At 36.5% G+C, this 13543-nt stretch overlaps 1 protein-coding gene across 4 annotated transcripts in view; it reads left to right on the top strand.

The window, feature by feature from the left end:
- The first annotated feature begins 1288 nt into the window (after positions 1-1288).
- The window catches only part of slc22a15 (solute carrier family 22 member 15), a 39836-nt gene continuing 27581 nt past the window's right edge, over positions 1289-13543 (top strand). For 2 of the 4 annotated variants that reach the window (XM_039771113.1, XM_039771098.1), the window contains exons 1-2: positions 1290-1487; positions 2816-2962. In XM_039771113.1, the coding sequence (XP_039627047.1) occupies positions 1404-1487; positions 2816-2962 (231 nt within the window). In that variant the 5' untranslated portion in view covers positions 1290-1403. Of the gene's footprint in view, positions 1488-2815; positions 2963-13543 lie in introns of all 4 variants that reach the window. The other 2 variants (XM_039771107.1, XM_039771121.1) reach the window with 2 other exon arrangements.

Here is a 13543-nt window from a genome sequence, read left to right as displayed (position 1 = left end):
AAGCAAAATGACGTCATTTTGCTTCACTTCTCACTACATCCATAATGGCTAACACAGTACAACACACTGGTATGTTAGCTGTGAAAAATAAAACACATTTTACACAAAGAGGTGCCCTGAGAGCTCTGTCAGGAGTGGGTTGAAAAGCTCCAGAGGTACAGCAGCACAGAACTAAAAGCCTGTTGGAGATGGTGTGGGCCAGGACTAAAATTAGACTGATGGACATCTTGCCATTGATAAAAACTTCTCCCCACTCCTCTATCTTGCCAGCAACACAGCAGTCCACATGTGGGAGATGGGCTGCAGTGGCCTAACCATTTTCTTTTCTTCAAGGTTGCAGGATAGCCTTCTTTGCTACACAAAATAATAAACAGCAGTGGATGCTCAGTTCTACACCTCTCATGTCACAGAGCCACCCCATAAATGTCTCTGTTTTCTTATCCTTACCCTTTACTCAAGAACGGAATGTGCCCAGCTTGTGCACCATGGAACCTCAAATCAGAACACAGCAAAGAAATACTGCACAATGACCAATATTTATGAAGCAGTATTTCATTACAAAAGTTATAAACCTGAACGTGGAAGAATGTGTTATTATAGGTAAGCAGATTATACAATTACATACTTTTCTCACCTTTTATACTTTATATGTCTTGATAAACATTTGAAAATATTGCAATATCCATCCATTTCAAGGTAAATGATACATGACAACAAACGTACTCCGTCTTAAGGTCTTTCTTTGTGATGAAAATACGTTAATTACTCTGCTATGGGACGTGCATCCTTAGTAAGTTGAACCAGTGTGCACAGTAACAGTGCCGTAGGCGACATATTTTGGTTACCTCTTGAGCAAATCACGACGGAGAAGAGAAAATCCTTAAGTTTCATGGGGGGACTCCATATGACTAGTTACGTATTTCGGTAAAAATAAACTTGAACGCCGATGTATTTTCATGCATAACCATCTAAATATGAAGCATTTCTGCAATGCGAAGCTATGATTTACCCTGTTTGCACATAAAAAGCAGATTAAAATACACGTACCTAACAAAACAAAGAGATCGTAAACGTTCTGGTGAATGTTAAGACATTATTTATCCGCGTGTAAACTGAACATCCTGTCACCTTAATTTATTTTTTCGATCTGCTATTACTTTGTTCAAATTAGTGTCGCACACAGTGAACTCGGCCCCCTTAATTAACAAATACAACCCCGCCCACATGGTCGAGACGCTCATAAACAACACGGAAATCTGGCTCGTGACATGCGCAATTGCCTTTTCGCTTTGTGCGTGGCAAATGTGTACGTCATTCGTTCGTTAGCTTGGAACCCTAGGTAGCAGGACTTTGGCTACGTCCCGGTCCGATGAAGCGTCTTCAGTGTTGGGCTGGCTTTATAAATGGATCTAGAAGAGGCTTTTGCCTTAGTCGGAGAATATGGGAAGTACCAAAAGCGACTTACGGCACTATTGATTTCGGCACAGGTGTGGTTTCTTTTCGTTTGTTACATTTTGACACAGGAAACCCTCTTTTTGAATCTCTGAAGTTAAACTTTGAACCCAGGGCCGCTTTGGGGACATGGGCCAGTAGTGCAAGTAGCACATGTAAGCTTTGGGTGACGAGGTGCACTCCTGTTATGTTGCAATTCATATGTTCTTGTCTGCTTTTTGACCTGCTGCAGGTAATTCTGCATTCAACTTATTTATTCGATTGCTTTTAATTTCGATCGCACCGTCTACTTAAGTGCTTTGTATCGATTTTTCCAGGAATCGATTTTCTGAAACTTTAATGGTGGGGTTTGTACATTTTGTGCAGTGTGCCCCCTTGGTCTTCTTTTTTCTGCAATAATCTCCAAATTCTAACGGCTAAAGAAGACTAATACATGACTGAATATTTTAGATATACTGTATATGTATATATAGATTTCCGCGGTTAATATTGCACCTTCATAGAGATATGAAAATGTTACCCATTTCGATTAAATGGTTTATTCGTGGGATGAGCTGGCTCCCAGTCCTGGCGATAGGCTACTGAATTGGATTTAGGGGTCTTACAAAATGGGTATACTTCACTTCTCTTATCTAATTGTGGAGTAATAGCTAAGTGCGCGCCGTAGTTCTGTGTGTCTTCATACAGAATGTTGGGCTAATGCAAACCTTCATCAGTGTTTCCCTTCGGAAATGCAAAGAGGAAACCTATACAAATTGTTAGACCTTAACTTACATTTAATAAGATGTCGATCCCAACAGTATTTAAGTGCAAAAGAAATCGATAATTTAAGGGAAAAAAATTCAATCCAGATGATCCATTGACATGACGAGTTTATTTATTAAAGGCAATTGCAGGCAATGACCATCCCCAGGCCTGGATCCCACTACCCTGGTTTGAAATAGTGTTTGCTGAAATACCATCCCAGAAGCTAAAATCCAAATTATTTTGTTGCCCTTCCTCTTAAACCAACTTTTGTTGTAAAGATCCTTCAAGTACACACAGCCTCGCACAATATGCCAATTTCATATTAGCAGGAGAATGGCTTCAATTGTTGACTTTATTGTCTTTGTCTGCTATTAGGTCAGACAATTGCATTGTGTTTTCTTTTTGCGCTGTGCTGTCAATTGTTATTGTATTTAATACATACTTTTTAAAGGTTGTGTGTGTATGTGTATATGTATGTATGTTTATATGTTTTAAAATTAATATTTCAGTAGTAGGCAATAACAACATTATTTCCTGTTAGCATCTAGGCTATACAGCATATTTAAACTACTGTTTGTATAACTGTATTGCTTTACTGTTGACATTTTACTTCCAGATTTATATTGCATGGCAGTCAATGCTGATAGTACTAGTAGGGGCAGTGCCAACTTATGATGCAGTGAAGTCAGACCTGCCAACAACTACAGAAGACTCGGCTAAGAAGGCTATTCTTACTCAAGATCTTAGCTCAATTGTAACAGAGGCAAGTGAACAAGTACATTTTTTTTTTAAAAACTTCATAGAAAGGTAATAATTACTTCTAGGTTTAGTAATAGAACAATGTAAAATAATGCTCTGACAAACAGAACTGAAAGATGGCTGGATCAGAGATAAAATGCACAAATGCTGTATATCATGAGTATACTGTACTTCAGGACTACCATAAAAAGGAATGGATCAGCATAAACCATTTCTGAATTCTTTTACAAAATTGAAAAGAGACTGTGATTTAACCTTTAAAAAACATTTAAGAAAACTACAGTAATAGCTAAGACACTAGAAGAAAACAAACATCTATGCCAAAATTCAGAAGCTAAACTTACTGTAATATTTCTGATTTCAAAACCCACAATAGAAATGTACAGATCCAAAAGCCAGGGGTCTACCTTAATCTAAATTCTAAATAAAAAATACAGATACAGTACCAGTACAGCACCGAAACATGGAATGCTTCAAATGGCAATAAATGGGTAATTGAACTTTGAGCACAAGAAATGCTTGTACACCCATTGCTGTAGCACTCATTTTTTTAATATGTTAAGTCTCTGCGCATGGGTAATTAGCAACATTTGATAATGCTCCTAAAACCGTACACCATATACATGGAATAAGAAACCATCTAAGTTCAGTAATGAGCAGGGCTCAATCTAAACCAGAGAGGGAGAGAGGTAAGCCTAAGAAGGGCAGAGTTTAGCCAAGAGTGCAACACGGTAGCTGTAGACTCGCTTTACTATCAGTTTCAATGTGAACATAATAGTCTTCACACTGTACTGCTTAGAACAATATCAGAAACACAGTAGCATTCATAATCATTCATTTAAGTAACATTTGTCCTATATTGTACATAGTGCTGTTTAATTGTATTTACCTTGTTGTGTGTAAGGATGTAACACCAAAAGAAATTCCAAGAAACTGTGTTGCCTTGCAATCAAGTTCAATTTCAGTTCAGTTAGGTGACAGGGATTTGTCTGGATAATGAATATTTGGTAATTTTTAAAGTTGATATTTCTTTAAAGTAAACTTTTTTTTTAAAAAAAAAAAGCTTTGAATATGATCTTTTGCATACATTTTTAAACATTTCTGTTTCATCAGCAAGGGGACGGAGAAGGAAAGTGACTGGGAGAAATGTGTAATCAGAAACATGCAAAAGTCTAAACCAGAAAATTAAGTCAACTGAATTGTCAAAATACACAGCACAAGATGGGAGTCAGAAACCAAGAACCAAAAGTATAAAGTCAAATACAGAGAGATCCCAAATAAATAAAGGAAATAGGCACAGAAAGAGTTTTGGGATGCTAAAGCCTGATACCACAGCCATCACTATTTCAAACGTCATCAGTGCCGTGTCTCTAACTAAGTGCTGGGAAACTCCCATGGTTACAGGTGACGCAAATAACACAAAATAGTGGATTCAAGATAGTGTCGCGGTAAACAAAAAGTATTGTAACAATTGCTTTGATTTCTTTAGGCTTTTCTGCAGTATGTTGCATCAATTTTAAAACATTGCATTTAGATAGTTAGTTAATTATCATAAGCTATTCAGTATAGGTTTACTATATGTTTAAGTAGGAAAATTTAAATTACTGTTGTTTTGCAAAATGATATAAAGTTTTATTCTAAAATACCAAATACACTAAACATTTGTAGTATCAATAAAGCGTAAAGGGTACAATGGTGCCTTTTATTAAGCACAAATAAAATAATATATGGACAGGAATAAAACAGTCAAGTGTAAGGGAGTTATCAAGAAAAAATGGGGAAAAAGAGGTGCAGGCCTCAAAATATCACAAACGGCCAGACCAGGATTTCAATGCTCTCCCTCAAAAACACTGCTCACCCCCAGGCAGCCTAGTTCCAAACTGTAAAGGTAGGCTTTTAGATCTGCTTTAGCAAAGCATACAAAAATGCCATTCCATGGGAGAGGATAACTGTAAACCTCTTGTTTGAGAAGACAAAGAAATATGAAGAATCTTATAAACAAAGAATTTATATAAACAAAATGAAGTATGAAATATGGCAAGACAAAAGAATCTGAAAAGATAAAGCAAAAAGTAATGGCTAAAAAAGTAATCCAAAGTAACAAGACTTAACAGAAAATGGAGACCAAAGACCGAAGCAAAAGTCCAGTAAACCAGAAAAATCCAAACAGTACATACAATAGTGAACTTCACTGTACAACTTTTAATGACACGCTGACTTTGCCCTCATCCTGGATATAAACATCTAGGCTGGTCCTAAGCAGTGATGTCATGGTGGTACCACCTACAGAACACAAGCAACATAAATCCACAGCAGAGTATCTATCTGAAAAGTTTACTGACTCATTCACTAACTCTCTTACTCATTAATGAAAACACAATTTCCCCATTTGGTAGGATGGTATATCTAGGTGAGTAGGTATCCACTAAGAGAGGACATTTCAATTTTTTATCAATATTTAGGAGTAAAACCCCCCTTCAATAGAAAAATGAAATACCCCTAAATCTCAGAAACACTTTGAGTGAAATTTGGTGACATTATACAAAAAAAAGGAAAATCATTTGGCCCATGTTTTTTTTTTTTATTTCTCAATGTTTGTTGGTACCAGACCTGTAACGAGTGTGGTACTCTTGGGCAGCATGTCCTTTTTTTGCTTTATCTGTGATTGTGTGGATCAACAGGGCATGCTGATCATGCAACTGAATGTTGCAAGCAGAACAACGCTACTGTACGAGCTGAGGCTGTAATCATGCAGGAAAATGGGTCTGGTGGTGAATGACGAAGGGTGGCTGCCATGCACAGAAAAAAGAGATGAGGTGGAGAGCTGCTTGGAAAATTAAGTGTGAAATGGATAAAGAAAAGTAACGTGAAACTCAAAAGAAGACATGGTTAGCAAGTGCCCTCCTTGGGCACCCTCAGTACTCCTTGTTTTGTCGTCTTCTTCTTACTCAACGCAATGCGGTAAAATTGATGTAAATTCAAGCTGGTTTAGATTGTCAAGCTCTCTGAGATATATATATATATATAGTGGGATGCAAAAGTTTGGGCAACCTTGTTAATAGTCATTATTTTCCTGTATAAATCGTTGGGTGTTACGATAAAAAATGTCAGTTAAATATATCATATAGGAGACACACACAGTGATATTTGAGAAGTGAAATGAAGTTTATTGGATTTACAGAAAGTGTGCAATAATTGTTCAAACAAAATCAGGCAGGTGCATAAATTTGGGCACCACAAAAAAGAAATGAAATCAACATTTTAGTAGATCCGCCTTTTGCAGAAATTACAGCCTCTAAACGCTTCCTGTAGGTTCCAATGAGAGTCTGGATTGTGGTTGAAGGTATTTTGGACCATTCCTCTTTACAAAACATCTCTAGTTCATTCAGGTTTGATGGCTTCCGAGCATGGACAGCTCTCTTTAACTCACACCACAGATTTTCAATTATATTCAGGTCTGGGGACTGAGATGGCCATTCCAGAACGTTGTACTTGTTCCTCTGCATGAATGCCTTAGTGGATTTTGAGCAGTGTTTCGGGTCGTGGTCTTGTTGAAAGATCCAGCCCCGGCGCAGCTTCAGCTTTGGCACCGATTCCTGGACATTGGTCTCCAGAATCTGCTGATACTGAGTGGAATCCATGTGTCCCTCAACTTTGACAAGATTCCCAGTCCCTGCACTGGCCACACAGCCCCACAGCATGATGGAACCACCACCATATTTTACTGTAGGTAGCAGGTGTTTTTCTTGGAATGCTGTGTTCTTTTTCTCCATCCATAATGCCCCTTGTTATGCCCAAATAACTCAATTTTGGTTTCATCAGTCCACAGCACCTTATTCCAAAATGAAGCTGGCTTGTCCAAATGTGCTTGAGCATACCTCAAGCGGCTCTGTTTGTGCTGTGGGCGGAGAAAAGGCTTCCTCTGCATCACTCTCGCATACAGCATCTCCTTGTGTAAAGTGCGAATGGTTGAACGATGCACAGTGACTCCATCTGCTGCAAGATGATGTTGTAGGTCTTTGGTGCTGGTCTGTGGGTTGACTCTGACTGTTCTCACCATTCGTCGCTTCTGTCTATCCGAAATCTTTCTTGGTCTGCCACTTCGAGCCTTAACTTGAACTGAGCCTGTGGTCTTCCATTTCCTCAATATGTTCCTAACTGTGGAAACAGACAGCTTAAATCTCTGGGACAGCTTTCTGTATCCTTCCCCTAAACCATGATGGTGAACAATCTTTGTCTTCAGGTCATTTGAGAGTTGTTTTGTGACCCCCATGTTGCTACTCTTCAGAGAAAATTAAAGGAGGAGGGAAACTTACAATTGACCCCTTAAATACTCTTTCTCATTATAGGATTCACCTGTGTATGTAGGTCAGGGGTCACTGAGCTTACCAAGCCAATTTGAGTTCCAATAATTAGTTCTAAAAGTTTTGGAATCAATAAAATGACAACGGTGCCCAAATTTATGCACCTGCCTGATTTTGTTTGAACAATTATTGCACACTTTCTGTAAATCCAATAAACTTCATTTCACTTCTCAAATATCACTGTGTGTGTCTCCTATATGATATATTTAACTGACATTTTTATCGTAACAACCAACGATTTATACAGGAAAATAATGACTATTAACAAGGTTGCCCAAACTTTTGCATCCCACTGTATACTATATATATATATATATATATATATATATATATATATATATATATATATATATATATATACTTTAAAGAATCGTTTGGTGGTAAAATACTTGCAGTATTGAAGAGAAGTAAGGTGTATGCTCTTAGAGGTATGGGTAGTTATTGCTGCGAAACACCAAGACATAAACGATGACCTGGAGGGATTCGTGAGTAGTGGTTCATTACCAAAGGGTGAAAGACAGGATAACAGCTTCATGGATCTCAAAAAAATGCAGTGCGAGAGGGTGAGTGAACATTGTGTTAACAGCTGCACAACAGTTCAAAAGTGCTGCGAGGCACCCAAAAAAAAAAAAAGGTGCAAAGCCATAACTTAAAGGAAACATAGCTGATTTCCTGTTTCAATTCATATTCCTATAAAATTGCATTTTGCAATGACCATTAACAAAAGCGAAGTCAGTAGGAAAAGGCAGGAATTGATCTAAAATAGGAATATTTTATTTCTTGACAAGCAGCTCCAGTGACTTTATAATATTTTTATTACCGGGTATTTGACTGATGCTTTTATCCAAGGTGAATTACAACATCTGAGTTACAATTGATTACATTTCATTCTTTTTTTCCAATTGGAACACAGGCAAGTGAAGGTATTTGGTCATGGCCACACAGTGTCAGTAGCAGGTTTTGAACCCTCAACCTCCGTTTGAAGTCCTAGATCCAAAGCCTTAACCACTACAACATACTGCCAATAATATTAGAACTTGGTTTAAAAAAAAAAACTACAAATATTGGGTACTGAAAAGCACTTAGTTACGTAGTACTTCTAACACATTTAAATGACAGCACTATACATGACACCCATCGTCTTCTGAAATGCACACAGTAACAGAGCTAGTACTAAACAAATCTAACAATATTAATAGTAATGACACAATACCAGAAACAACACAAAATACAATAAAAGGAGAAATATACTTAAGCCAGAGGAAAGGTCTTGGTTGAAACATAACATGTATGTGTGCTGTAATAAAAATGTCATGGTTTTTGGATAAATCCAATAATGTATACATGAGCTTTGTCCTCACGTGTACAGGGAGTGCAGAATTATTAGGCAAGTTGTATTTTTGAGGATTAATTTTAATATGGAACAAACACAGTGCTATCAGTCAATCCAAAATGTTAATAAACCTGAAACCTGAATGTTTCACAACAGAAATGTGAGTGTGAACATCATCAGGGGAATACATATGTCGCAATTATTAGGCAACTATTAGTGTGCAGATTTATTATGCAACTAAAGGAAAAATGAAAATTTTCCCATCTCACTTGTTTATTTTCATCTGTTATAGTGAGAATAATAAACAAACACCTCAAAATTTACAAATAAACATCTCTGACATTTCAAAAAAAATAAATCAATCAATCAATGACCAATATAGCCACCCTTCTTGTTTTTCTCCCCCGTAAATCTAGCGTTTAAGAAGTGCCCACAAGTTCTCGATAGGGTTTAGGTCAGATGAGGAAGGGGGCCCATGTCATTATTCCTTCATCTTTAAGGCCTTTACTGGCTGGCCACGCAGTGGAGAACTTCGATGCAAGTGATGGAGCATTGGCCTGCATAAAAATCATGGTCTTTTTACTGTTTCACTGTATGAAGAAAGTGTCTTCGAAAAACTGGCAGTAGGTTTGGGAGTTGATTTTGAGTTCATCTTCAGTGCAAAAAGGTCCAACTAGCTCATCTTTAAAAATACCAGCTCATACCAGTACCCCACCTCCACGTTGGAGTGGAGCTCTGTGCCCATTACTGATCCACAGGTCCATCCATCTGGTCCATCAAGAGTCACTCTCATCTCATCGGTCCATAAAACCTTTGAAAAAAATCTGTCTTCAGATATTTCTTGGCCCAGTTTTGACGTTTCAACTTATGTTTCTTGTTCAGTGGTGGTTGGGTTTCAGCCCTCCTTACCTTGGCCATGTCTTTGAGCACTGAACACCTTGTACTTCTGGGCACTCCAGGTAGGTTGCAGCTCTGGAATATGAAAGTACTGGAGGATAATGGGTTCCTGGTAGCTTCACGTTTGATTCTTCTCAAATCTTTGGCAGCTAATTTGCGTCTTTTGTTCTCAACACGTTTCTTGCGACCCTGTTGACTATTTGCAACAAAATGTTTGATGGTTCTGTGATCACACACCAATATCTTAGCAATTCCAAAAGTGCTGCATCCCTCTGAAAGACTTTTTACAATTTTTGACTTTTCAGAGTCAGTTAAATCTCTTTTTTGGCCCATTTTGCCTGAGGAAAACTAGCTGCCTAATAATTCTGCACACCTTGATATTGGGTGTTGATCTCCTTAGGCCACACCCTCCCTCATTACACAAATACACATCACCTGACGTGCTTAAATTCAATAAGAATTCAAGTTAATACAGCTTGGAGTTGGAATATACGCATAAAAATGATGATACGGTCAAAATACTCACTTGCCTAATAATTGTGCACACAGTGTACGTGTTTTTTGTTCTGTGAGTTTCTAAATTTCTATATTGTAAAGTTAATTTCTTTGTGTATTTACAAGCATCTGGGAAGTATCGTTTTGTACTGCAACAACCAATAAATATCAGTGATGAAAATATTCACCAACTTATTTTTTACAAACATCACTATATTCACCAAATAAAACATTAATAACATTTTGAGGTATGGCGGAAGATGTAAATATAGTGGAGGGTTGAAGACCAAAGAACTTAAAAGTGTGGAGTCCTTTCAGTCTCTCGCTTGGTAAGAAATCCATGTTTTGCAAGATCTGTAAAAATGAGCTCACATAATATGAGAGCTGCTGAAAAGAAAACACATCCGAGTAATAGTTGTTGCTTCCTGATTGACACTCTAATCTGAAAACATTCTCAATGTCACTTACTTCTCCTTCTTCTGGTCACTCAAAATCTTATCTGAGTCAGGAAAATATGCAAATCGTCTTCTCTAGAGCTGACTTTTGACAACAACACACACAGACACACAAGGTATCTGTCGTAGGATGATTAACAATGGGTTTAGCCTTTCTTCACTTGATATATTTTGTTGACAGAAACTGTGAAAATGTAAATCTAGACCTTACAATTAGCTTCAAGACTTCACTTTTTTGGCAATTATAATTTTAGAACATAGGTGTACGGTTGTATTGAAGGAGAGCACATTCAAGCAATAACAGTTTGAAAATGTTTGAATAAAATGCTTGAACCCGTGTGCCTGCAGATCATTTTTAACACATTTTATTAATTATTTAAATTATAAAAATAACTGCTTGCAAAAGATTTGTTAGTTGAAGCCCAAGTACAGTATCACTTCCCTAAAGTCACCTATCAACAATCTATAGCATTTGCTTTGAATACTAAATTTAAAAAAATGGAAAAATTTGCAATACATAAAGTTTTCTAAAGTAAATTACATTTACAGGCACACCACTTGGTAGTATTTTCAAAAGCTGAACTGAACAGTTACTTTGTGATCTAAATCCATGATCTTTATTCTTCCTGTTATGCAGTTAGCTTGTTTTAAAAGCATCTCGTACATTGTGCCAATTAAAATGTGTTGCTTTTCTACTTCTGCCTGACTGCTTAGTCTGTGTGAAATGCAACTGACTGTCCACTTGCTACCTACCTGTTTTCATCACATGCATAGCCACACATATACTTTACAGTAAGAATAAACTTTTGATTATTTATTTATAGCAACAGAAAGCAGTAATGTATTTTTAAAAATGCATATGTACTATGAAGATAATGTTTACTTCCTTATTATTGGCAAGGTAGCTATAAAATATAGCAAAGGAGAGACTTGCAGTTAGCTGTAGTTATTGTGATGTGTCTGTTAGAACAGAGGAACTAATCCAACCATTGCAGAAACGTTGCCTTAATGTTGAAATGCCGGAAGTGCAAATGAGGCAGAATAACTCTACATGTTGGTTTAAGCAGTTGTGGTTCTAATAGGGAAAACTATACAAATAGAACATACAGGGGGTCCTCGAGTTACGACCCAGTTCTGTTCCTACAACATCGATGTAACCCGAATTTTGGTGTAAGTCAAAACACACACTAGCCTTAGTCACTTACCTATCCTATCACATTTGCAAAATCACAACTAAGCCACAGAAAAAGGAAAAGGACATAAATATACTAAACTGTAGTAACAGAAAAAAATGAGTGTAACAAAAAATCCTTACCTTTAGTCCTTCTCACATCTCAATTTTTTTAAGTTTTTATGGAAGTGAGTGTTGTAAACTCGAAATGTCGTATATCGAGACGTTGTAACCCGAGGACCCCCTGTATATGTAAACGTTATTCTGTAATACCAATAGTAACGTTGTTTCACAATGTAATACAGAAAACTTCCAATAGATGGCACTGTAGCTAGACACTATCAAGGTAAGGTATTTGTAATTGCAAACTTAATGCTGCAATGTAACAGGTTGAGATCTCTATTAATACATAACATCTCTTGAATATTTAATACAATATCCAACTGATTATTACAGGCAAGTTCTATATTAAACAGAGTACAAACATTCTCTGTTTTACTGAACGGCATTGAATGTATTTAAGGCAATAATGTACACTAAGTGATGTAAACTAGTAACATGACTATTAGTTCAGAACAGCTTTCTCTCAAAAGTGTATTCCTTTACATGTGAACATGCATATAAGAACTTACATCTGTGTTACATTTGGTCAACAAACAAAGAAACTTAAAAACTTTCTTTAGCATCTCCAGTAGTTCTGCCTTTCATGCTGTACATCTCTCAAAACTCACATGCACACTGCGCACTCTGCTGGCTTTCGCGTGACTAGGCTTCAGCACCTTAAAGACATATCAGCCTTTTTTACACTTGTTATTATTACTGTTACTGTTGTTAAGGTTATTCTTTATTTGGACTTATTTACCCGAGTCTACTCAGAAACCACTTACACCAAGAAACAGAACTGCACTGATGATGATGATGATGATGATGATAATAATGTTTTACCATTACTAGCTAGGATGTTAAAGGAGTTGATACTTGTACATTGATTATGTCACATGTTGGTATCAGACATTTTGCCTACTTTCATGGATGATAAGAAGAAATTACTAGAATGGTAATTTTTCATTGCATTTTATAGTCTAGTGTTGTTATTTCTTATTTTAGCAAGTTCTCCTTGCCAGTCAGATATTCATTGAATTTCTCCCTTGCTGTAAATGTTGCTTACATTTTATGTGTTCTTCTCCATTGCACTTGTAATTCCTTTTATGCCCTAAAAAGCTTAGGTTTGCATAAATAACAAAAATTAGTTGTGTAATTAAATCAAGGTTTTAAAAATAACCACCAATAAGTTTAAATTACAGCGTCTGCAAGATAGAATTGCCTGAAACATATCAGAGACCATAACATGTTCACTTCCTTACTAGTGTTATTAAAAAAACAGAAAAATAGCTGATTATCTTGCTGGAATCTCCAGCAAGTGTGATGCTTTTGTAAATTGCTTGTATTTAGTATCTACAGGAGATGTAGCACAATCATTATTTAATTACTGTAAGCAAATTACTCTAATAAAAACCAAGAAAAAAAAAAAGAAACACAGCTACTTTATGTATAACAAAGTTTTCTGCAAGCTTGTTATCTTGATAAATCATTACAATTTATAACTCTGTCCTTTATCATTTGCTTTAAAATTGTTATTCCTGTTCTGGAGACATGTCAGATATTTACACACCCATCATTTGTTTCATGTATTTCATTTTATTTTTTTACCCATCTGTTTGAATGGGTTGGAAAAATTGCATACGGTAAAACAGCACAGTTATTCCCAAATTAGAAAATGATTAAAAATGTTCAATACATATGGAGTTGAAACATTTTTTTTTGTAGAAGCATGTGTGTTCCTTAATGTTTACATTTAAAGATTTATGAT

Source organism: Polypterus senegalus, chromosome 1, assembly GCF_016835505.1.
Source record: "Polypterus senegalus isolate Bchr_013 chromosome 1, ASM1683550v1, whole genome shotgun sequence".
Lineage (NCBI taxonomy): Eukaryota > Metazoa > Chordata > Cladistia > Polypteriformes > Polypteridae > Polypterus > Polypterus senegalus.
This window is presented reverse-complemented; position numbering and strand designations above follow the sequence as displayed.